Source organism: Alnus glutinosa, chromosome 1 (genome assembly GCF_958979055.1).
Source record: "Alnus glutinosa chromosome 1, dhAlnGlut1.1, whole genome shotgun sequence".
NCBI classification, from domain to species: Eukaryota; Viridiplantae; Streptophyta; class Magnoliopsida; order Fagales; family Betulaceae; genus Alnus; species Alnus glutinosa.
The window spans coordinates 46,236,931-46,263,197 of record NC_084886.1 but is presented as its reverse complement, the minus strand read 5'-3'; the positions used below and the strand labels follow the sequence as shown (position 1 = coordinate 46,263,197).

Genomic DNA, 26,267 nt, shown 5'->3' with positions numbered 1-26,267 from the left:
CACCACCCAAACACCCTACCTTCCACCGCAAACTTGTCGAGCAACCAAAACCACCGAGATTTTTTTTCTTTTCTTTTGCCGGAGACTTTCCTGTCACTATGAACAACTCTTTCAAAGCTTCATCAAGGCACTCTAAGCCCACATAGGCGGTGCTGCCACCAAAGGTCAACCAAAAAGAGAGAAAAACCAAGACTACAAAACGAGGAGTTTAGACCAAGGATCCTAAACCTGCTCTGATACCATGTTGTAATTTGCATGACAGGTTTAGAGAAAAGGTGGAGGCTCGTTACTTTTACGTAGTGTACCTCACAAAACTTACTATATAGATTTAGAGAAATATAAGAATGACCAAAATACCCTTGTACTCTAAACCCTAACACTCTTCTAACAAAGAAATACTTACCCCGATCATATCGAGGTAACCTTTTGAACCAATGGAACAATTTGAAGTTTGAAGTAAGGAAATAGACCTGTCATTGACTACGTTGCACAATTTGATGAGTATAAGATGAGGTGTGTTGTAGTAGAGGATGAAGTTATGACCTTGAGTAGGCTTAGGAGAGGTCTCAAGCGGAAACTTGTTCTCCAAGGTATTACCACCCTTGACCGAGCGTATACCTTAGTCCAGGATTAAGAATTGGTCACCAAAACCCAATTTACGAGGCACGTTGGCACCCGAAACACAACCACCAAGTCTCTGCCTTCGAGGAGTAATTCCTTGCTAAGACCTCCTCCTTTGAAACCCAATTCTAATAGTGCTCTACTTGTTAAGGATGACAAAGGTAAGGGAGTAGCTAGTTAAATCTACAAGATGCATTTTAGGGTTAATACTTCAAGTGTCAAGGTTTCGGTCATGTTGCCTCTAACTGTGTCAACAAGGCCTTTGCCATTGATGGGAAAGAGTAGGTGAATGAAAAATAGAGCTTTGAAAAATTGATCCATGAGTCTAACCCTGATGAGTTTGAGGACTTAGATGATGATTGCTCAGGTGATTCTAACCATCTAAGTTGCATTCGAGCAACCTCATTTCAGATAGGTCAGCTAGAGCGTGGGTGTGGTAAGGTAAGCACACGAACATCCTAGAGAGGTTTATGTGGTCTTTCAAGAGGAGCCAACAAAAGAGATAGGTTCTAGACTTTCAAACGCCGTAAGGTTGTATGGTTATCTGGTCTTCCCAACCTACCTTATGATCACATCAATAGGTCTATAGGCATGGGTCCATTTGAAATTGTACATTATTATAAGCCTAAGAAACATTTAGACATTCTCCTAATGTTCCCGCATGTTAGAGTTTTTGAGTCAGTCGATGCCTTTGCACGACATTTTCATGACTTGCATAATGAGATCAATAAACAAATTCAAGCAACTAATGTCTAATATAAAATTGAAGTTGATTTATGTAGGCGTCTCACTAATTGTCATATAGGGGATTACATCATGGTCTGGATTAGATCTGAACAGCCTCCACCTGGATCTGTTCGAAAATTGCAAGCTCATAGTGTCGGTCTTTTCAAAGCGTTGCAATGGGTCGGACCAAAAGTATACGTCACTGATGTTCCATCGACCCTGGTATTAGCTCCACACTTAATGTGGAGGATCTAGTTGCTTATGCAGGCCCCACTATCATCCCAAATGATCATTTCAAGGAGCCTTCCCCAAGGTTCTTTTTGCCAGGGATGGAGGAGTCCAGTGTTTCCTAGTTTGTTGAAGGGGCCAGCCAAATTCAAATTGTGCATTGATCACTAGGGACATGTTGCAACAGCTTGATCCTCATCCATAGGAGTACTATCAGCACTACCAAGAGCTATACTCGACGGGGCTGAGTTCTTCCCACCCTGGGAGAGTTGATGGGGACACCAAATATGGGGACACCAAATATGGGCCAGTGATTACACATGTTTGGGCCCTGATATGTTATGTTATTTTATTTTTTCAGCGTTATATTATTTTATTTTTCAGACTTTGGGTTCTGTTAATTTAGTTGGGCATTACATAATTTTAGTGGGCTATCAGCCCAAGTGTCACTAGGGTTAGGGTTTAATCCCTAGTCTATTTAAGCATAGTTTTGTATTGTAGTAAGGGGCTTTTGATGAACTAAAATTTGGTACTGTTTATCCTCTTCTCCCTCTTTTTTTTTCTCTCTCCAGTGGCTTCTTTCTTCTTCCCCTCTTACTTCTCTTCTCTCCCTCTTTAACTTTTCTTCTCAATTTCTGGTTGTCCCGCATCAAATAGTTTAGAAAATTATCTTCTCAGCCTTCACATAGAACAAAACAGAAAATGAAATACACATAGCACCAGAAGCCGAAGGCTCTAGAGGAAGAAGCTAATGAAAGTTTAAAAGAAAAGTCGTGCAGGCATGGATCTCATGCATATGAATGGAGCTTTGGTGTATGTTGTAACCTATCATTTTAACCACAACAATTGTACTTCCCCATTCCAAACAATCAAAGGAAGGGGTAGGGGGGAGAGAGAGAGGATTTGAAAAGATGAAGAATTTACGAGGCACAAATAGACATATTCCTGGAAAACTAGACTTTGATGGTACTGAAGCTGTTTTGACAGTACAGTATAGCTGCTCCCATGGAAATTTGAAGCATGGAACCGCCTGAATGTACACTTGCACGTCAATACCGTAAAATTTACCAAACTTCTCTAAAAGTAACATTTTTCTCATTTTTCATTAGTTTAAGGAATGAAGGAAAACTTGCACTACCAGCTCAAGGCTTACTGGTACAGTTATGGGCTTCAATTTAAAAGATTCCACATTGATAACCACTATATACCTCAGGCCTCCTTGATTACCACATAAAATCTTCATGTATTCATTTCCTCTCCTCAAGTGAAACTCAAAGGAAACTCAAAGCAGACAATTCCTACATTGAATACCTCAACATCCTGTATATTTCCTACACAACTCCTTCAATGGAAAGACAACGCATTGTTTATAAAATAGTCTTTACAGAGTAGAAAATGACATTTCAGATTGAAAAGTCACTAAGCTGTTGAAGTTTGAACAAAAATTATATTTTCTTAAGAAGTGCATGTAAAATGTACCTTGTGGTAAATACCATCTCGACAGAGTGTATACTTCTCTAGGCAAGTACACCAATCCCCATGTCCTGGTTCACACCACCACTCATCGGACACCTGGAATGCCGAGTCCACAGCAGTAAAACAAAGAGGTAATTCAAATCACTATATTTAAATGCTACTTATTCAAAATACAACTGAATATGAACAACTTTGAGCATTAATAGGGCTCACTAAAAGGATGATCGATCAAAATGGTATTTGCATTGCTAGAATAGAACTTCTAGAAGATTTTTTCAGCATTTTACCACAGTAGTGGTGTTATATTAAAGGCATGTGATTAAGCGCCTAAATGGTCAGGTTGTGATGATACTCAGTGACTGGGAACAGGCAACCATAAGTGGAAAAGTATCATGGCACTTAAGATGCCTAAATAAGAAATACATTTCAAGTGAGTGAAAATAAGTAACCATGAAATTTGTTAGAGGCCCAGAGTTGCCTTATGTTCCATTACCAATCTAGATTAATTTTTTGCTAAAAACGTTGACCGTACGCAGTAAAGAAATGATTGATAAAATAATGTCACGTCTAAAGTGAAAAAATTTAGCAAAAAAAATTAATCCAGAACTTTCCATGCACATTATCGTTATTTTCATACATAATAATACTTCTGAGTCGCTTTCACCCAGTATTCAGAAAGAAGAAATGTTGATCACTATGGATCCAAGAAACCTATTATGACTAATCTTCTTGGATTCAATAAATATTGAACAAGGATCAGGTCATCAATCTTTTACTCTATGGATTCAATTCACTCATATTTATGACTGCTGGATATGAATTCCTACTCATCAACCTTAACTTGCATCACATACAAGCCCCATCTTGCTCAGAAGTAGTTCAAAACTGCAAATTTCTAAAATATTGTAAATTAGCTTTATTTCTATTTTCACCCTAAATCTAGCCTCACCAGTCAATATACTATTATCCGTTAATAGGACCTGAAGCTCCTATAAGAACATTAGCATTCACATATATCAATCCAAATCTAATACAGCAATAGAGATTCCTTCAATGTTCATTTCAGATTCTTATCATACCCATATAGCTTTAGCTTTTCCAGTGAATAAGTTCAAATTCATTAGATTAATATAGTCAACAAATTTAAGTAAAGCAAATCCCAACCTTTTTGTATAACCTTGCATAAGCTTCCCATCGCTTTTTCTGAAAAAAAGATCTTCTGTCAGGTACTGCTTCAGAAGCTGGTAGTCCAAAGCTGACAGCAACAAGCAGTTCTCTTCCACCATTATCCACTCTGCAAACGCAATTTTGATGCAGAAGTAGAGCATATATGATGAAAAGTAAACATATAAATGTGAAGTAACTATATACCTGATAATAACAGCAGCCAGTAAGTGACTTCCTTCCACTCTAAGGACTGGGTGTCCAACTTTGAGGGAACTATATTTCTGAAACAAGCCATCTACATTGGAACTTTGGTCCTCCATGTCTTTGGAGAAATAGGTGGATGCTTCTGTTTCAAAGTCATCCATGCTGCTAATGGAAGACAGCTTGTTTCCAGTTTCCTTATAGAGCCAATGTGCAGCAAGTCCATGTTCAGCATACTCATGCATCCTCTGAAAATGTGAAAGTTAATATTTCTATCAATTAAATCGAATGCAATGATAAGTAACTTTTACCTCCGACAAAATTGGAAGAAGATTGGTACCAGTGTTCTTATTTGAACTTCCAAAGGTGAGCTGTCAGGACCCTGTACTGCAGTGTGCAGAGACTGTAATAAATAAATAAATAAAAGTTATGGTTTCAAGAGTGGGCTACGATAATGGCTGCAGCATAGACATATTAGACTAAAGGTTAAACAACGCCAACACTTGCACAACCACCCCATAGTGAATCAGTTCTTGGATGATAATGGCTGCCGCATAGACATATTAGACTATGGTTAAACAACGTTAACACTTGCACAACCACCCCATAGTGAATCAGTTTTTGGATGCTCCTAGAGTTCCACATTGAGATGTTGTCACTTTTATTATTCGTTATTTGCAAGCTCCTGGTTCGGTATATTGTATAGGACATGAGCATCTTATAGTGGAAAGTTTTACTGATGCAGATTGGAAAAATTCTCCTTCAAATAAAAGATCTACTGAGCACCTTATGGATGTGAGAGCCTTGGGGAGGGATAGCATGACAATGTGAAACCAACACGGAAACTGTGTGACCGATGTAACATCCATCAAGCTTCATTCTCGTCGACCCGATGTAAGACAGCCATGAGTCCATGTATTCTAATCTTACTAAGATTTTGGACACAGGCACAATAAGGTTGCCAGCCAAAGGGGTCAAAAGCTCAATTCTAGCATGTTTGACCTGTTATGATGGTTCTAGTTAAGCTAATTTGTAGGACCTTGAATGAAATTATGATGTGTGGCCTAAGGTTGTTTTTGGATGAAAAGTTCGAGAAAAAAAAATAAAAAAAAAAGAGTAAGACTGTTCAATATACAGAACTTAATTGATAGATTTTTCAATCTCGTTGATTTAGATTTCAGTTATTTGAACGATTATAGTTAGAAATTAAGAAATTTGAGTATTGTACTAGTTACAACGATAATGTTAACTGTGATAACAATGGCTTAGTGATGATGGTAGTATGATGTAATGTTGCTCATGGTAGTGGTGGCAATGGCAACTGCAACTAGTGGTGGTGGCAGTGATGATGGTGGTGGTGAAGACGTTGGTGGTGGTGTTAGTGCCAGCAGTGGCAGTGGCGGTAGCAATAGTGATGTTGGTTCTGGCAAAAATGATGGTGGTGGTAATGGGCAGCAATGGTAAACTAAGGACAAAAGGACTTTAATAACAACAAGTAGACTTCATGAATTTCTCATTTCATAGAGTAGAGAAAAATTACCTGATAACCACTAGGCTTTGGATTAACAATGTAATCATCAAATTCACCATCAATAGGTGTCCAAAGCCTATAATGCCAAGAAAGAATTAGAAAAAGGTCCATTATCTAGTCACAATCTTATGCAATTCTATTAATTAGAGAAACTGTAAATATTTTAAACTCGAGACTACGAATAAACTACTGATAGGGCGGAACTAGGATTCTAGAAATGGGGGGGACAATTAGAGGACGGGGGACCTATGTGTCTTACTAAAAATTGTCCCTCCCCCCCAACCCAAAAAAAAAAAAATGAAGCTAAAACGAACGTAGTACCACCCCTAACTGAGGTACCAAAGAAACCCATCTATCTGCCCAAGATAGGAGAACAAAAAGTGCTGCTAAAATAAATTAGGTTATAGTGTCAAAACAACAATGGAAAACTGAAGAACAGAAATTTCAATTGATTTACTTGTGCACAATGTTGAGAAGACTGTAGCAACACTGAACAGCAGGTCCACGAAGAGTTCCATTCTTGTCTCCAACAACTACCCTTAATGCACGAGCATCATATACTTTATTGATGCTGACATCTTTCCGTTTCATCTAAGGAAGGCAAAGATACATTTATAAATTTTCATACTCACGACAAAATGAATTCTGCAAATATAACATAATTGTCAACAAAAGCATTAAAGATAGGCAGTAACCAATAGAAGACAGATAGATTATGATGCAGACTCCATACTTTGACAAGCTTACTTGGTCATCCAGCGTCTGTTGCTCAACCATCATGTTTATAACACCTTTTCTCTATTTTTAATGAGTTTAATGAATGGAAAGAAATTTCCAAAGTCTAAGTAGAATGTGTGGTTAAGATAAAAGAGGGGGGACAAGGCCTAAACATCCAAGGCATGAGCCTACAAAAGTTCCTTTATAAAGAGAGAGAGAGAGAGAGAGAGAGAGAGAGAGAGAGAGAGAGATTAATCAAACACATGATGTCGTCTTCCACCAAATCTAGAGAAGCCTCGCAATCTACAGAAAGTTGAAAATCTTAGCCGCAACGCTACTTACCGAGAAAAAAAAAAAGGAAATGAAGGATGGAGGGAGAAGAGATTGGCTTCTTTGGATTTGATAATGGTTTGTTTACAAAGTTCTCAGGCTTATCCAAACAGATGAAGATTAACAACCACCATAAACTCAGCTCCGTAATACACTTCAAGAAAGAGTTCTAGAACAGATCATTAGAGATATCTGAAAACTTTGTCACCTGTCCCAAATATCTAAGGCAAAATTTCTAACAATCCTGATCACTAAGTTTGAATAGTTAGCAATACTTCTTCCAATGAGCTCTAGCCTGGCATCTCCTCCCCCTGTAAGAACAGGGCGGAGGGTAAAGTAAGGGCTTATCAGGTGCAATGCAACTTATCAATCATTTAGAGAGAGAGAGAGAGAGAGAGAGAGAGAGATTGCAGCTGAAAAAAGATTTCAGATGAATCCCAGCACTGTATCCAAGGAAATTTCTCTGCCAATATAAAAGGCAATTTCAGCACTTCATGCCAATTTGTTATAATATTTTCAGTATTTCAACGGTTTTATTAGTTTGATGTAGCAGCTGAAAAAACAGAAGTTTTTTCTTCACTTTCGAGCACCACAAGTGTTTGAAATTTGTTCACAAGTGAGCTGAATAGTATGGTGGCCTATTGTGCACCAAAGAGTGCTTCTTTTCTAAAGTACACTATGAATAAGGCATTTAATGGCAAGGTTCACATCATTTCTCATATTTGTATCTCGCAATAGAAAGCTCCAAGTATATAAATAAACATAAGAAAGCACCGCAATTTAGATCTTTTCTCTCCATTAATAAAAATCTCCAGCAAACTAATACATAGTATATTTTTAAAGTTCCAAAAGATATTAAACAAAACTTCAATGGCCTTGTAGCCTAGTAGACACAAATGGGGTTCAATCCATATTGAATACAAGATATATGGGGTGAGGGTGAGTCAACTGTTTTTGTCTTATTAGCAAATGTGGAGTTAGAAATTGGTAGACTCTTCTCGAAGCCTCCTTGAACAACTTTTGTCTCTAGGACCCTGGGTAGCCTACAATACCATAGCTAGCGGCTATGTGAGTCGTCACGTGGTGGCGTACTTGTCGCGTTCCCCTTCGGAGGTTGCCGTGTGAGGTTGGGGATGGAGAGTCATTTCTTTGTGGAGGCTAAATCTTTCCTCTTCTCAGTGGTGAATGGGTCAAATGAGTTGAGGGTGGTGGAAAAGAGGAAAGGATTTTTTGGGTCTCTTCTGTTGGGCTCGCGATGCGCTACTTGGTTGGTTTCCATGGTGGAAGAGGTGTTGCGTGATACTATTTTTGAGGATTTTGTTAAATCCTATAGGGAGGGTTCGAAGGTGACAATCGTTTGGAGAGGTGGGAATAGATTCAGCCAGATTTTGGAGGTGGCGGTCTACGCCGTGGGCGATCAGAGAGGGATGACCCTGTTTCCTGAAGGTCGGGATGGGAGGCGCTAGAGCCGTGTTTCTGGGGAGCTAAGTAAAGCTCTGGCTTTTCTTGAAGCCACGGTGGAGGCTCCGTCTTCTGGTGGCACTCCGGGGGGGGGAATTTCTGGGAAAGGCAACGGGCCTTTTGTCGTTTGTGGAGGCAGTGCACTCGTCGTCAACCATCCATGCCTTAGGTCATCGGCCTCTGGTCCAGTTGGCGAAGGTGGATTGGTGCGAGGTGGAGAAGATTCTTCCGCTGGGTTTGGAGCAGGTGACGGTCCGACAAGCGGTGGATTGTTTCGCCTTGGAGAGGACTCCTTCTGGTCCTTTGGGTAAAGACCGTCGTGTTGATAGCTCCAGGGATTGAAGTTGCAGAGGGTGCAGGAAGGCGTGTTCAAAGTGTAAGGTTTCAAAGGGTGACGTCGAGTGTGAATGTGATGCTTCAGGGCAAGAGGATGGGATCTTCAAGAAGCTTCTCGAGACTTTTGGTGACTGGCTAGATTGGGTGTGCGGGCGTTCAACAAACTTGGGTAGGACCTCTTCTTTTGGGCTAAAACGGAAACTGGGCTGTATGGGTTTGGGCTAGGTGTATAAGCGAGTTTTTCCTGTGTTTAGAGGGGTTCGTTTACGGGCTGCATCTAGGAGGATGGGCTTTATGCCCAACATCAAGAAGGCCAAAAAGATGGGTTTTGCTCTGGTTTATGGATCCGACACATTCTCAGTGGGTTTGGGTTCTGAACATTCGGCTCAAGGTGTGTCTTCGTCTTCAGCGGACATCAAGGGTTCTTCTCCGGCGCCGGAAGCTTTGGGCTTCTCGGTTGCTACTATTCCGACGTTTTTAGAGCATTCTTCTTCCATTCCTTTGGAGGTTTCTACCTCGCAGACTTTCTTGGAGAAGTCTTCTGCTCCGCCCAATTTATAAGCTGCGATCGTGTCGTCGACGGCCACTACTCTTTTCTCGTCTGCTTCTGGGGGCTTTGCAGGTCCGGCGATCAAGTTTGGATCGTTGTCGGTAGGGTCTGGGCAGGTTTCGATGGGAGCTTCTCCATCGGCTTCGTTCTCCAGTGACCTTTCATAAGCTTGGAAAGCAGGCAATGGGTCAACTTTTTCCGGTGTCCTTTCAGGGGCGTTAGCGCTGGGTGATAGGCTCCGCCTCCAGACCTCTATGATGTCGGAGGCTGGGATGCCAACGGATCCAAAGCTGGTGTTGAGGTATTCTCGGAAGAAGAAGGATGCGAAGTTGATCGGATTGATTACTGAGTCCGTGAGGGCATCCATTCTCTCTCCTCCGACGAAAGGCTTTCTTCGGCGGGGGTTTCTTGGTCCGAGTCCCGCTGTGCAAGTTATCTCATTTCTCTCTGAGATGGTCAAACCATCGCAGAAGGGTGATCTGGATGGGGCTGGTGTTGGAGAGGAGGTACAGGTTGGGGTTTTAGGGTACCCCGAGGTTGTGCAGAATGTAAAAGCGTGTTATCACACTATGGGGATCTCTTTCGAGGGTGATGAGAAGAGTTTTTTGGATTTCTTGATTTTGATTGATGAGGGCCAGCATCAAGAGGATCCTGCTTCTGTTCTTAAGACTAAAGAGAGTAGAGAGGTTAAGAACTTAAAATGTTCGTTTAACTTTGATGCTAGGGGTGTTCGTTCTAGCCGGGGTAAAGGCAAAAGGACTATTGATGTAATGTAGTCTAGGGTTTTTTGGCGGGTTTGGGCTTTGGGTCTTGGTTTCTCGGCTATATGTGGGTTTTGTGGGTTTTCTCTTTTGTTTTTTTGCTTGCTCGTGTTTGGTTTCCTTTGTATACTTCTTGTATGCTTAGGGGCGCCATACGCTTTTTTAATATATTTATTTGCTTACCTATCAAAAATTAATAAAAATCTAAAGCAGAAATCTCATAACAACTTCTAAAAACCCAGCACAAGTGTGCTATGATGCATAATAATAGGGATAATATTGACCCCACAAAAGAGCATACTCTTAAATCCTATATGCAGTAAACTTATAAAGAAACCAGAAATCAATATCTTTATAGCATACTGTAACAGTTAAAAGGAAAAATGGAAAAACGAAGACAGTTTTACAGGTTTTCATACTTTGATCATTCTTTACATGAAGTAGGTTTTGAACTATGCTGAAGCAAAGGCATTTCATGTACAAAAGTGATGAACATACTTTACTCTTAAAATAAAATGTAATATCTCATTAGATAATCGTATGCAAAACTAAAGCACACATGCCTAACACAAGTTGTTTGAAAGTAAACTCATTCGTACCTTGCTGAAAATACTATACAAGCTTTTTAGACGGCTTGATAAAGTTACTTCCATCCCTGGAACATAACTGCAAAAGAAATAGTTAAAAACAAAAATTAACACCTTTTAGCCGACGACGACAACGACGACAACAACAACAACAACAACAACAAAAATATTGGTCCTATGTCACTGAATGAGACATGCATAAATAAAGTAAAAAATTTATTAACATCTTTAGATTATATTCAGCAAGCACAGGAGAAAATGATAATGGGAGAAGCAGAACATACGAATTTGATATAATTAACTCCCGCTCAAGAGCTTCCTCACAAACTACCAGAGATGCTAAAGCAATTCCAGCATCGTGCAAAACCTTGGGTTTCGTGTTTGTCTCTAGAGTACTTCTGAGACTACTGAGAAATTTAGTCTGTTTTCTCCGATCTAACAAGATATCAAAAGGGACTACAGCCTCCAAAAGATCCTGAAATTAAAGAATAATCAATCAACTGGAATGACTAAGAAACAATGGGAATTTTATCAACAACCATTAAATTCCAATTTCCCATTCTTTCAGAGTATTACAACCCTCTTCGACATGCTTTGCCTTGGAGACCATTGTGTCTAGCAGTAACAAGAGCATGCCAGCTGTTAGAAACAAAGGTCTTTCTGAAAGTCAATTTGAATGGACATTCTAGACTGCCTCTTTAAACCTATTTCTAATGCCAGATATATGTGATGTCTGAGAGTGACGCCACCACCTTTATGAACCTAGAATCTCTCTTATTTCAAATTTTAATGCGTTGTGGTAACGACAAAAGGAAACATGGCATTTCATTTTGCACCACAGTGATTGTAATTTGTACTGTATATTATAAATTTGAAATAAATATATAATTTTTTGTAAATAATAAATTTATTAAGAAAAAAAGAACACTCAAGTACATTGGGAGTGCACAAAAGTCCTAGAAGTTACAATCTGAAATTGAAAAATATCAAGACAATTTAAAACAGAAGAAGAAAAAAGGACACTGCCTAGGGCAATCACCCACATACATTTAAATCTTTCAGTGACCGTATAGTAGGAAGCAAAAAAAAAAAAAAAGACTTCTTCAATGCTGAGACTACAGGTGCTTAAATAATCTAATGGATCTTGTGCATTGACTGCTAACCAGAGAGTATTTTTCATTATTTCTTGGAAACTTCAGAGCCGTAAAGCAAACAATTATCTATAATAGAAACAATAAGGTAATATCTCTCAACATGATAAATTCCTGCAAAAATATGCGTGTAAGCCCTCACTATCAGTGGTGTTCATACCATCTCCCTCAAAAAGCATTAATAAAGAAATGACAAAAAAAAAAAAAGTTTCAAAACCAGGCTTTCAGTTTATCTCTAGCAATATAATAAAAGAAAAAAATTACTTACCTTCATGCTTGTGATGTCTTCATCAATTGCCAAGGACCTTTCATAATCGGAAGTTGAGCTCTTTTCATCCAGTGGTGGCAAGCCCACTCTTGCAGAAAATCGTCTAGGATTTCCTGCTCTGCTGCTAGGGCTCCACATGGATGCAAGATCAGCTCGCATCTTCTGAAACATTTGAGGCTGGACATACGTGTACAGGAAAAATGAGACATGTAATTAAAGAATCAAAATTACATATCAGATAAGAACATGATATGGTTGAGCACCATGGATGTCATTATGATCCAAGAAGAGAAAAAGATTATATCAGACCTGAAGAACAGCAAAGCACAGATCTTCCAGTTCAGCTTTTAATGCCCACAGACCCAATCTGGAAGCAAGTGAGCACCATATAACTAAGGTCTCCTCTGCAACAGCTTGAGCCTTTGGCAACGGCAGCACATAACTGTAAAATAACTCATCATCCAGAAGTTTGACTCATATGGTAATAATATAAGCCTAAATTTTGGTTAGGTCAGCCATAAAATTTCATGATTGATCCAAAGATTTTGGATATTCATAAATTATTCAGACGTGCAAAATTACTCATAAAGAAAGCAGAAAGATTTAAAAAATTAAAAATAAGGGTTAGTTGTAACATCCATCCTAAACTATGGGGTTATTCACAATGTTCTTCCTACACAACAAATTTTTGCAATCAACACTATAATTCGAGATTAATTAACAATGTCTACTCCACCGTCCAAACTCGTCAACATTTAATAGATTAGTGGACAGCAGTGGGATGCACTGATAAGTCAAAATTAGCATATGAGTCGTTAATTTGCAATGTCCACCCAGCACACCTCGCTATTCAGTTAATTTTGACACTGATTTGGATGATTGAGTGGACATCGCAAATTAATCTTGAATTAGGTGTGCGTGGAAGACTCTCGGGTGTTTTGGGATCAGTCTCGGTATGGATTCCCGCGGATCATTGCGCAACGGCATTTCAACAGACATGGCGGTTTCATGGTTATAGAAGAATTTGTTGGGAATCGGAGGAAGGACTCGATCTTCATACCGGAGGGAAGAGCCGGGAAAGGCTGGATAAGCTTTCGTGAGGAATTGCGCCTGGTTTCTGAGTATCTAAGAGCCGGTTCCAGAGCCAGGGAGGTTGATTCGGAGGTCCACGCGATTCAAAGAAGGAGGAGGAGTTATGCTGAGGTGTTGGCTAAGAATGCATCCTCGCTGGAAGCACCTTTTGGAGAGATTACCGGCCCTGTAGCTAGAGTGCCGAGATGGGTTAGAGATCGCTCTGTGGGGTATAAGGGTGATCATTGCCCGGCGAAGAGTGATGTTTTTGGTCTGGCGAAAGAGCATCACGTTTTGGAGTCTCTTCCGGCGAAGCGGAGTTGTACTGAGGAGAAGAATCCCCCTGCATGGGCTCCTGAGTTTCGGCAACGTGTGCCCATGCAGACGGTTCTGAAGGTCATAGCGAGGAAAGGAACAGCGGCGGGTGAGATAGCTTCAGTTTCGGACACGGCTCCGACTCCGACAATGGCTCAAGCTGGACCCTCTGTTGCGTTGGGAAGGTCGTCTGACACTAGGCATGGTGTAGCCGAACCTACGTTTCTCCCTGCAGCACGCAACAGCCATTCTGGTGAAAGCTTCGATGTGGGTGCCCTCAGAGAGTCGTTAGAAAGGATGAAAAAGGAGATTGACTTTTGGCTGAAGGGATTGGCCTTGGTTGATGGTGGTGGTCTGGGTCGTGCAGCCTCTTCTAGGGCCCGGATGGTGGGTTTCAAAGTGGCTCGGCCCAAATCTAAACCTAAGCCCAAATCGAAAAATATTGCATTATCCAATTCAGCCAAGGCCTCCAAAGGAAAGGGTGTCTTGGAGTGTCCAGACCAGGTTATGGAGTGGAGGGCTAAGGTGGATCCAGTCTTCCCCCCCCCCATTGGGCCCATGCGAGTTCGGTGCATATTCTTGGGGCTGGCTCGACTCCGGGCTTGGACGCCGGTAACCTGACGTCTGGTGCCTCTTCCTCTTCGTGGGTTCTGGCTTTGGGTCATGTCGTCGCCTCCTCTTCTCTCGACGGCCAGCTTCGTTCGCCGGTGAGGGAGTCACCTGCGCTGGTTTCGGCAGGCACAGATCCAGCCGCACGGGGGTATGATTCTCAGTTCAGTCCTCAGAGCATAGTCGCCGACTGTCTGACTTCGAATCCAGCTCTGGGTGTAGATGAAGGGCAGCTCCAAGGACAGTCCAGACTCTTGGATAGAACCTTCTCGCCCCTTTGTAGCTCTGAGGTGCAGATGGAGGCAGAGGCGGTGCAGAGGGAGGAGCCGGGTCAGAAGAGGGAGGGGGAGCTGATAGTTGGGTCCGGTACAGCAGGGGATGAGTTGTTTTCGGAGCAGGAGTAGTTGTTTTGTAGTGAGAGCCCTATTTTGTGCTTAGAGGGTGGTCTAGTGAGGGCGAAAGACTCGGTAAATTCGCAGTTGAGGAGTGTGGGAATGCTGAGTGTGCCTCAGGAGTTGACAGGGGACGTGTTTGGGCATCAATCGGTGGATATGGAGATTGTTCCATGCTTTGGTAGTGCTGGAGGGGAAGGTTGTGAGTGGATGGGGGGGCCAGTGGAGGATTCAGTGTCCCCTGGTCTGCAAGTTGGACTGTTGGGTGAGGATTCAAGAAGCTTTACTCCCGGGGAAGTTGGTTTGGTGGAGTTCAAGGAGGGGGGAGGGGCTGTTGTTGTGGGTTCTCCTCTCAATGCCTACTCTCTAGACTTGGGTGGCTTGGGGTACTCGGACTGGGTGATGCAGAGTGCTAACGAGATTTATCCCATTGTTGGGATGACATTCGTGGGGCATAAATTGCAATTGTTAGTTTTTTTGACTTGTATAGAAGAGGAGAGAAAAGAGGAGCGTCGATTGGGTAAAGGACGCACGAAGGGTAAGAGGGAGATCAAGAATTTGGAGAGCTCTATTAACTATGATGCCAAAGGTTCCAGATTGAGTAGCGGTAAGAGGAGGGCAAGGGGACTAGTAGTAGTGCCATGAAGCCGAAGATTCTTTCTTGGAACGTAAGGGGGCTGAATAATAGGCGTAAACGCTTAAGGATTTGCAATTTGCTCAGAGATTGGAAGGTGGATCTTATTTGCCTCCAAGAAACAAAAGTTAAGGATCCTTCTAGGCAGTTTGTGCGTAGTCTTTGGGGGTGTAATTATGTGGATTGGTGTTGTTTGGATGCTAGTGGGGCATCAGGGGGTATTCTTATTTTGTGGGATAAGAGGGTGGTGGAAAAAGTGAATGTGTGCGTGGGGAGGTTCACACTTGCAGTTTCTTTGAGGAATGTTGATGATCACTTTGAGTGGGGTTTTGTGGGAGTGTATGGTCCGAATTGCAGGGTTGATCGGAGGGGTCTTTGGGATGAGCTGGCGGGGATTATGAGTTGGTGGAGTTTGCCTTGGTGTATAGGGGGAGACTTCAATACTACTAGGTTCCCTAGCGAAAGATCTGGAGTTGGTAGTGTGACTGCCATGAGGGACTTTTGTGATTTCATCTCTGACCAGGGTCTTATGGATTTTCCGCTCGCTGGAGGTTCTTATACGTGGTCGATTTCCTGTGATCCTCCTGTTTGGTCCAGAATTGATCGTTTTCTTGTCTCTCCTGATTGGGAAGATAGGTTTCCTGAGGCGTCTCAGAAGAGGCTTCCCCGCCTGTTCTCTGACCACTTTCCTATTATCCTCGATTGTGCTCACTCTTCTGCAAGAAGTAGGCCGTTCAAGTTTGAAAATATGTGGCTCAAGGTAGATGGTTTTGTGGGGTTGGTGAAACATTGGTGGGACTCATTCTCCTTTCATGGCTCTCCTAGCTTTGTGCTTGCTTGTAAATTAAAGGCCCTCAAGTCTAATTTGAAAACGTGGAATGTAGAGGCCTTTGGTAATGTGGAGAGGAACAAGAGAAAGCTTCTTGAGGAGCTTCAGGCGATTGATATAGTGGAAGGTAGTAGGGCTTTGGTTGAGGGGGAAATTCAAAAGAAGCTGGAGGTTGTCAGTGAGTTAGAGAGATGTTCTCTGTTGGAGGAGGTCTGCTGGAGGCAAAAGTCCAGGGTGACGTGGTTGAAAGAAGGAGATAAATGCACAAAATTCTTCCATTCTATTGTCAACTCAAACAGAAGGAATAACTCTATTGATTCCTTGTTGATTGGAGATTCCATTTCTTCTAATCCGGCAGAGATAGGGGAGCATGTGGTTCAGTTCTATCAAGATCTCTTCTCTGAGAAGCATAGTTGGAGGCCTCGGTTGGATGATCTTTCCTTTGATGCCATCTTAGAGTCAGAAGCAAGGTGGTTGGAGAGAGCCTTTGAGGAGGAGGAAGTTAGAAAGGTTGTGTTTGCTTTTAATGGTGATAAAGCGCCGGGTCCGGATGGCTTCTCTATGGCTTTTTTCCAAGCTTGTTGGGAGGTGGTGCGCTTGGACATTATGGAGGTTTTTTCTGAGTTTCATGCTAGAGAAGTTTTTGAGAAGAGTTTGAATGCTTCTTTTATTTCTCTTATTCCTAAGACTCCAGGAGCTTTGTCTCTCAAAGATTTCCGGCCCATTAGCCTTGTAGGAGGTATCTACAAGATTATTGCTAAAGTCTTGGCCAACAGATTGAAGACGGTTATGGACAAGGTTATCTCCAAATCCCAGAGTGCTTTCATCAAAGGAAGGCAGATTCTTGATCCAATCCTTATTGCGAATGAATGCCTTGATAGTCGTATTATATCAAGGGAGCCGGGAGTCATTTGCAAAATGGATTTAGAAAAAGCTTATGATCACGTTAATTGGGATTTTCTGTTGTATATGTTGAGGAGATGCGGCTTTGGGGGTAAATGGTGTTCGTGGATAGCTCGGTGCATTTCTTCTGCTAAGTTCTCGGTGCTTGTTAATGGCTCACCATACGGCTTTTTCAGCAGCTCTCGAGGCCTAAGGCAAGGAGATCCTTTGTCTCCCCTTTTGTTTGTGTTTGTTATGGAGGCACTGAGTCGCATGATTACTGCGGCAGTGAGTGGGGGTGTGTTGGATGGTTTCAGAGTGGGTGATGCTTCTTTTTCCCATCTTTTGTTCGCTGATGACACATTGATTTTCTGTGATGCTAGCTCCTCAAAGATTCGGTCTTTGCGAGTTCTCTTGCTCTTATTCGAGGCTGTCTCGGGGCTTAAGGTTAATTTGGCCAAATCCAGCATTATTCCAGTGGGGAATGTCGATAATGTGGGTAGGTTAGCCGACATTTTAGAGTGTGAAGTTGCTTATTTGCCTGTGATGTATTTGGGTCTTCCATTGGGGGCTCCTTACAAGTCTACTCGTATTTGGGATGGAGTTATTGAGAAGGTTGAAAAAAGGTTAGCTAGTTGGAAAAGGTTATACCTCTCTAAGGGAGGGAGAGTGACCCTTATCAAGAGTACGCTCTCTAACTTACCTACGTACTACATGTCTCTGTTCCTTATTCCGGTGAGTGTTGCTTCTCGCATTGAGAAGTTGCAACGAGATTTTCTTTGGGGTGGCATGGGTGAAGCTTTTAAATACCACTTGGTGAGTTGGGAGAAGGTTTGTACTCCAATTTCGAATGGGGGGCTTGGCATTAGGAAGTTGGTTCAGTTTAATCGCGCATTGCTAGGCAAATGGTTATGGCGATATGGCATGGATAGGGATGCTTGGTGGAGAGTCGCGGTGGACTCCAAGTATGGAAGTTTGTGGGGTGGGTGGTGCTCCCGAGAGGTTGGTGGGGCGTTTGGAGTAGAGTTGTGGAAGTTTATAAGGAAAGGTTGGGAGAAATTCTCCAAACTCCTTAGATTTGAGGTGGGGGAAGGGAGTAGGATCAGATTTTGGCATGACTTGTGGTGTGGAGACTCGATTCTGAAAGAAGTGTTCCCTGATCTCTTTGGCATTGCTCGGGTGAAGGATGCGTCAGTGGCTGATAATTTGGGGAGTTTGGGCGGGTCCATTCAATGGAACGTGAGCTTTATTAGAGAGGCTCATGATTGGGAAGTCGATGTTTTTGCCTCTTTCTTCCAGATGCTAGGCTCCACCAAGGTGAATATGGAGAGGGCAGATTGTCTTAAATGGGTCCCATCCAAGAAAGGTGTGTTCAGGGTGAAGTCATTTTTTGGTTCTATGATGTGTGCTGGAGGTACTCAGTTCCCATGAAAGTGTGTGTGGCGGTCTCAGGCTCCCCCGAGGGCAGCTTTCTTCACTTGGTCTGCAGCTCTAGGCAGAATTTTGACCTTGGACAATCTTAGGAAGAGGAACTTAATTATTGTGGATAGATGCTGTCTTTGCAAGCGGGATGGGGAATCAGTGGACCATATTCTTCTGCATTGCGATCTGGCCTCAGCTCTATGGAACAACATTTTCTCACGCTTTGGGATTGCGTGGGTCATGCCTAGGAGTGTGCTTGACTTAGTTGCTTGTTGGTGGAAGTCTGGGAGATCTGGGAGCGCTACTTCTTGGAAGATGGTGCCTATTTGCCTTTTTTGGTGTATTTGGAGAGAAAGAAACCTTAGGTGTTTTGAGAATCTAGAAAGCTCCCTTGAGGAGGTGCTAGAGTTGTTTCTCCATACTTTGTATGTCTGGTCGATGGCTTATTTGTACCCTTTATCTATCAGCTTTGTTGAATTTCTTACTTCTTTTTCGCTTTCTAGTTAGGTGTTTCCTGTTGTATACTTCTAGTGTACGTAGGGGCGCCTTACGCTTTCAATAATACTATCATTAATTATCAAAAAAAAAATCTTGAATTAGAGTGTTGACTACAAAAATTTGCAATTTATGAGAAACATTGAAAACGACCCAGTTTAGAAAGAAGAGCTACAATTAACCCTAAAAATAGAAATTAAAAAAAAAAAAAAAAAAAAAGGAGGGTGGGGGGGAGTGATTGTAATCATTTAGGAATTAATTCAAACAAAAATGAACACAAAATAGTCACCCTTTAACAGGCAAAAATTTATTAATAGAAGTAGAGAGTCAGTACATGGTTCTCATGTTGTGAAGACGATCTGCAAGCTTGATGAGCACTACACGTGGATCATCAACCATGCCCAAGAGCATAACTCGTAAATTATTAGCCTAATAGATGAACAGTTAAAGTATGAGAATCAGAAAAATATTGCAGCTAAGGTATGTATGTTGCTTTTCTCAGAAAAAGAACTGATAAGGTTAATTACAATGCTACAATTAATTTATTCACTAGAAATAAAAACCATCCAATCTCTTCTTGCATATAAGTTTCCATTTCACAAAGCAGCCTTTAACACGCAGTAATGATGTCTTAGGGCTTCTCATGTACGAGAGCTTTGCCCTTCTTTTTAATAATTCATAAAAAAATAAAAATTGATGTCTTAGGGCTTTTTATTAGATGTTGCATTATGCATAGGAAAACATAATCATAGAGCAAGTAAGATGCACCAATTCACACCAGTGGGTGTCACCACAAGCTTCTACAAGCAATGGTCCTAAGCCCATACCTTAGAATCAGAACCAAATCAGGATATGACAAAATCTCTTATCTATATTTAGATCAACATTTTTTTTTTTTTATTTGTTGGATAGGTAATCAGAGAAATTTTATAAAAAAACATAGTTGCCCTTGAGCATACAGGAAGTATACAAAAGGACGCAAAAACAGAAAAGGCAAAAAGAAAACAAGAGAAACAAGAAAAAAAAACACCCACAAAGACCAAACCACAACAGAAATCCCAAAACACCCCAGCAAAAACCTAAAAACCCTCAGCAATATTACATCACAGCAAGAGCCTTCTTGCTTTTGCCCCAAGTAGAACCAAGACTCCTAAAATCATAATTGATATTGCACTCAAGGTTCTGTAGTTATCTTTTCCCTTTAATCTTAGGAGTGGAAACTGGACCTCAAGTCACTGCCCCTCAACCACTTGACCCATGATTTATTCTTATACATTACATTTAAGGTAACTTGTGACTCAACTGTGTTGATAAAATTTCTTTATTAACTTCCATAGAATGGCTAATTTCCATCACAATCTAGCAATTGAGTTTTATACCTCTTCGTGACCAAGGTTACCCAGGTTCACATTTATTCTGCGGTGTCTCCGTAACAGCTGAAAAATAAAATACATGACAACATGAACAACATCACAAGAAAGGGGAAAACGAAATGAAAGAATCTCACAGAAGCCAAAATTAGGGACTGCAAGTACATGATGAACACAATATGAGGAAACTATCAGAATTCCCATATATAATTGCAATGTGACCTAAAGAACAGAAATAAAGACTCTGGAACATGACCTCGAGGTAGCAAGACAACAAAATGAGCAAAGCGGATTAGGTCATGTATGTCAACAATTTCTGCTTTAAACAGAATCTGCAATGTTTTTTTCCCATTCTACCATCATCCAGGTGGCATTTATTCACCTTGTACTAACCACATATTCAACATGAAATGAAAACTTTTTCCACAGTTGAAAATGGAAAATATAAAACTGAAGTAGAAATAAGCTAGGCAAAGATAATTAGAAACTATCTTCTAATAAAATCTCTGAATAACAAATTGTTTTCCAAAAGTGACAATTTTATTCCTTCCACTTTATTTCCAGCTACTCAGTGACAAAGTTATTTCTTGCACTTTATTCCTGGCTGCTCAACAAGGCAAGAAAACTGAAAAGGCATATTAGACAAGTTTTTCATTGTTTCAAATTTCATAAATGAAAACCGTTTTTCAAAAGTGTAATAAAGCTTCTGAAACTTAATAAATTCAACACACAGAAAGGCCTAATCCACCAATTGAATCTTGATGCATGAGAATCAGCAAACTCTTAGTTGTTAGATACTGAATTAATGGCACTGGGATATCTTGACAGAGAAGATCAGCGCAAGAATCGGTGCAATCAGGAATAATTGAGGCAATATTGCGCATTAGGCAGTAAATTGGGCATAACTTTTGCTACGAGTATCAGAATTGCACATACGACCTCAATCTGGAAAGCTCTTATCGGCAAGCATGTCGTGGACACCCAGCTACGCTCGGTGAGAGACATTTTCAGGCCCAGAATCCACATCTTTCCCCTCCAAATCACTATTTTAAGTTATTTTTTGTCATTTTAGGAAATATTAAATTTCTCGTTTAGTAATGATTTTATTACCAGATTTTTTCGCCGAATCTTTATTTTATTTCGCAATTTGATTTGATGTAATAATTAGACTTTTGTCTTTTTTTGGCAAAAAGTTGGTTTGCTTCAATTACATAAGACCAGCTTGTGGCCTTAGTTCTTCATTCTGACTTAAATAATATTCCAGTATAATTAGAGTTATTCTTTGTTTTCAATAAAACTATTCTTACTTATCAAAAAAAAAATTAGAGTTATTCTTTGTTTTCTTTGGGCAGCTAGGGTTCTTTCTCAACCCTAATCGTTATTTTCTCTCTTCCTGAGTCACTTTTACAGTCTCCAATCCTTAGTTTCTGTTTACTATCATACTCTATCGGAACAATTTTAACTATGCTCGGCAGGGTGGCAGAGTTACTCTTATTAAGAGCACCCTTTCCAATCTTCCTACCTATTATATGTCTTTATTCCCTATTCCGGGGAGTGTTGCGGCTCGGATTGAAAAATTGCATCGAGACTTTCTATGGGGAGGGTTGGGTGAAGAGGTTAAATTTCATTTGGTGAATTGGGCGAAGGTCTGTACTCCTATTTCAGAAGGAGGTTTGGGTATAAGAAATTTGGTGATGTTCAATCGAGCTTTGTTAGGGAAATGGTTATGGCGATTTGGGTTGGAAAGAGATGCTTGGTGGAGAGGTGTGATAGATTCCAAGTTTGGTAGCTTGTGGGGTGGTTGGTGCTCCCGGGAGCTTGTAGGGGCTTTTGGAGTGGGGTTGTGGAAGAATATAAGGAAAGGGTGGGAGACCTTCTCCGGTTTTACCAGATTTGAGGTGGGGGACGGGGAAAGGATTAGATTTTGGCATGACTTGTGGTGCGGAGACTCGGTTTTGAAAGAAGTCTTTCCTGATTTATTTGGTATTGCTCGGGTGAAGGATGCGTCAGTGGCAGACAATGTGGAAGTTTTGGGCGGTTCAACTCAGTGGAACGTGAGCTTTGTCAGAGAGGCGCATGATTGGGAAGTGGATGTGTTTGCTTCTTTTTTCCAGGTCTTACATGCAACCAGAGTGAACAGAGATCGGGCAGACAGACTTTGGTGGGTGGCTTCCAAGAAAGGTTTATTCAAGGTCAAGTCTTTTTTCAGATCTTTGACTTGCTCTGGTGATTCTTGGTTCCCTTGGAAGTGTGTGTGGCGGACTCAGGCACCTCCAAGGGCAGCCTTTTTTACTTGGTCTGCTGCACTAGGAAAGATCCTTACTGTGGATAATCTTAGGAAGAGGCATTTGATCATTGTAGACAGATGCTGTTTATGTAAGAGAGAAGGGGAATCTGTGGATCACATTCTTCTACATTGCGACGTGGCGTCAACTCTGTGGAATAACATATTCTCTCGGTTTGGCATTTCGCGGGTAATGCCTAGAAGAGTGATAGACCTATTGGCAGGCTGGTGGAAGTCGGGGAGACCTCTGAGTGCTACAATTTGGAAGATGGTTCCTATTTGCATTTTTTGGTGCGTGTGGAAAGAAAGGAATCGAAGGTGTTTTGAAAACTTGGAGGGTTCCCTGGAGGAGGTGTTAGAGTCTTTTTTGCTTACTTTGTATAATTGGTCGATGGCCTTTTTGTACCCTATTTCAGTCAGCTATGCTGATTTTATTGTTCGTTTTTCTCTTTCTAGTTAGGTGTTTCCTTTTGTATACGTCCAGTGTACTAAGGGGCGCCTTACGCTTTCAATAAGACTATTATTACTTATCAAAAAAAAATTTAACTATGCTCGGCGTCAAATATTTTCATTTGGAACCAAAAGATAATGGGTTTATTGCCATAACCAGTTAATAATACCTGATTTATATAACTTAACCTGGAAACACCAGCTACCAACTTAGCTACATCATCACCAAACTCTTCTTCTATCTTGTGCAAACTTTCGCATGTATCATCAATTACATCATGGAGAACCCCAGCCACAACTGTATCAACAGCCTGCAGGAGAACTTACAATCTTAACGAAGGGATAAATGGGATATGTGCTTTTGAACAATGAAAGTGTTTTTCATATACTACAATTAAGTGAAATACTGCTACTTAAACATGCAACAATATAATACACAGACAGTTAATCATATTGCTTTATTTCTTATTAGTTGTTAATTTCATGATCTAAAAATAAATAATTAAAAAGTAATAGCAATTTATATTTTTGCCAGAAAGATTAGATAGCAAAACTTTCCCTTTTTTTATATAATTAAGATTTGATAGCAAAACTATAACACAAGCATAAAAAAGAATAAAAAACCACCAATAAAGAAGGGTAAATAATGAAATAAAAAGGATAAAAAGAAAAAAGAAGAGGGAAAAAAGAAAGAGCATTAGTGCCAGTGTACATGAAAAAATAGAACAAATTTTTCTTTAATTGCATTTGGTACTAGAGTTTCATTGATTGATAGGACCAAACACTGTTGATTCAAGATGGTAGGTAATGAATATTCCATTTTTTGCTGTTTATTTTCTTTTTTATGCATATTTTGTCTGCATAAGTAACAAATAAGACACGTGTTTAGTTAAGCAACTTGGTCTTGGAGGGTCTTTTACTCAAAACTAGAACTAACCTTTTTCAAATTAAATCAAAACAACAAAGAATGGCTATGATTATGGCCTACTAGTCACTAACCCTATGTACCGTATTGGGCAAGTTCCCACCATTACTGAAATTCTAGACTATTTGTCAAATATTTTTTCCATTGATATGGTCATTTTCATGCATCCCTTCAGCTACATATGGGGAAAATAGGAAACTTAAAAAACTGCATGGCCCTTCCACAACGAGGACATGCAAAAATTAAGCACGTTAACTCATGCACGGATCATAATGGGGAAGACTAAGATTTCTCACGTCTGGATTTATGTGTTTCTTGAGTTTAATTTTCTTCCCCTAATTCATCTTTCTTCTTTCACTTTTTTGTTTAAGGTGATTCTCTATTGTATATGTCTTGCATACTGGACTTGCACCCCCTTCACACCTTTCTAATGCAGTTTACTTAATAAAAAAAACAGACAAGAGATGAGAACATAAAGTTAATACATGTCTTTCCACAATATAGAACATTCTGCACAATAAAGAAAGTTCTCTTATTAAATTTCTGAAAAAGAGAGTAAAAAATGGTGATTATTGTAGGAATAAATTAACACAAACATTTTACTTGCAAAAAACTTCAACCATATTAGATAGAAACAGGATTGCGTACCCGTTTGCCACTTGATGGAACCAACATTGCTAAGATTCTTCCCGTATGAATACAATGAGTTAGATAAGGGTCTCCTGTTTTCCGTAATTGGCCACGGTGAGCCTTTTTTGCAAATGCAATCGCCTTTTGTACCTGCCTTCACAGATAGAGTGTTTTAGTAGCAGCAAATGACTATAAGCAAGCTGTGATTCAAGTGTAGATGGTAAACCTTTGGATCACTAAATATAGGATACCCAGTTACATCTACTCCCTCCAGTACAAAAGAACCTGCAACACAATATCCTATTAATATTTCGTTTAATAAAATAGAGAAGAAAATAGTATAATTTTCAAGAGATTACCAGTGAGACGCGAATTGAGGGAAAAAAAATGCTGTGCCAGGAATAACTAATGTCAAGATTTAATTTTATAAACTTGCCCTTAATCATCATAATGTAGTCAATGCAATAAGGAAGGGCTTTCAAGTCAAGACCATATCAGTTTGGAACAGCAGCAGAAATGAAGCTCAGAGAGAAAAAAAACCTATTTCTTAAGTAGACATACTGACATCAAGTATAAACAGTTCAAATTTAAACTCAAATTAGTTTAGTTTACAGAAAAGGCACAAAAGAATCACAAAATGCTTGATTAGTGATTAAGCTATATGTTTATGCACTGTTGAGAGGGTTGAACTTGAATGATGTGTAGTTTCCTTGCAATTCTCCTCATCTAGGGCCAAAGGAAACATACAAACTCACCCTAATAAAAAAGAGCCACACAACAAGACGCACCTGGCTGCTCCGCCCCCTTGGGCCACAAGAAATCGACCTTGGTGGAGAGACAGGCCCCCGACGCGATGGCCACGGCGGTGACCGCCACGTGTGTAATGGCCGACGTCACGGCCCCGTGGAGCGCGGAGCCCGAACCTGCTGCGGCGGCGATCGCGTTTCCGGAGGCGAAGACGGAGCCGAGGGAGGAGGAGACGGAGAGGCCCGGTGCAACTCGGCAAAACATGTTGCGGCGGAGATTCCGAGAGTAAGCGAAACGGTGGAGTGTGTGGAGGAGTAATGGGTGGGTCTTGTGGGCTGAGAGGAACATGGTGGGTGGGTGGTTGTTATGGTTGTTTGGTTTGGCGCATAGAAAAGGAACAATAATGAAAGGGACATTTTTTTTTTTTTTTTTTTTTGAGAGAGAGAGAGAGAGCGGGTGAATCATGAATAATGTGTGGCCGGGAAATGAGTGGGGGGGGGGGGGGGGTAAGGGAATCTCTCATATCTCCGTGCTTTTGGGATTTCGAAGCAGGAGCGAGGGAGAGAGAGTGACGGTTGGAAAATTGGAATATTCACGCCAACGGTTACATGCGTGTATTATTTCCTTGTTTCCTCCTCGATTGGCTTCATTTCCCTTATTATATGAATGAATAGTCTCATTCTCATGTACATCCTAATTGAGCCAATTTACATGAGTTTCCTTTTTTTTTCTTTTTGTAAGTAATGTTTTATCCTTTATTTTAAGTTCACGACAAATTCACTAAAGAGTCAGATTATATAGAGTAGTCAACCAACCCCAAATTGACCTTTAGATGTGAGCGAGCAACCATCAAAGTTAAGTGTGGTTCAACCACTCCAAAGATTATTTTTAGAAATAAACTTAGTTAAGAATGAATTTAATAATTTAACCCAAAACTCTAGAGTTTATTCTATAGTTAAAAATAAAAAAAAAAAAAAAAAAAAAAAAAATTGGACGCCCCGAAGGAGACCATAGCAGGAGATTTGAATAGAAAATTTTGTTCCAATAGACATAATTATCGAGAAAACAACTAAGAAGATTTAATGATTGCCTCTATATAAG

The 26,267-nt window shown here is 40.6% G+C and overlaps 1 protein-coding gene across 2 annotated transcripts in view; it reads right to left on the bottom strand.

The window, feature by feature from the left end:
• The window catches only part of LOC133853178 (uncharacterized), a 30,800-nt gene extending 5,190 nt beyond the window's left edge, over positions 1-25,610 (bottom strand). Inside the window, exons 1-16 of one of the 2 annotated variants that reach the window (XM_062289580.1) lie at positions 25,208-25,610; positions 24,646-24,704; positions 24,438-24,569; positions 23,035-23,175; positions 20,140-20,196; positions 19,095-19,189; positions 12,421-12,553; positions 12,112-12,288; positions 10,977-11,167; positions 10,705-10,771; positions 6,408-6,541; positions 5,960-6,026; positions 4,760-4,822; positions 4,423-4,667; positions 4,216-4,345; positions 3,055-3,147 (exon numbers count right to left, since the gene is read on the bottom strand). In XM_062289580.1, the coding sequence (XP_062145564.1) occupies positions 3,055-3,147; positions 4,216-4,345; positions 4,423-4,667; positions 4,760-4,822; positions 5,960-6,026; positions 6,408-6,541; positions 10,705-10,771; positions 10,977-11,167; positions 12,112-12,288; positions 12,421-12,553; positions 19,095-19,189; positions 20,140-20,196; positions 23,035-23,175; positions 24,438-24,569; positions 24,646-24,704; positions 25,208-25,514 (2,091 nt within the window). In that variant the 5' untranslated portion in view covers positions 25,515-25,610. Of the gene's footprint in view, positions 1-3,054; positions 3,148-4,215; positions 4,346-4,422; positions 4,668-4,759; positions 4,823-5,959; positions 6,027-6,407; positions 6,542-10,704; positions 10,772-10,976; positions 11,168-12,111; positions 12,289-12,420; positions 12,554-19,094; positions 19,190-20,139; positions 20,197-23,034; positions 23,176-24,437; positions 24,574-24,645; positions 24,705-25,207 lie in introns of both variants that reach the window. The other variant, XM_062289581.1, reaches the window with a different exon arrangement.
• Positions 25,611-26,267: the final 657 nt, after the last annotated feature.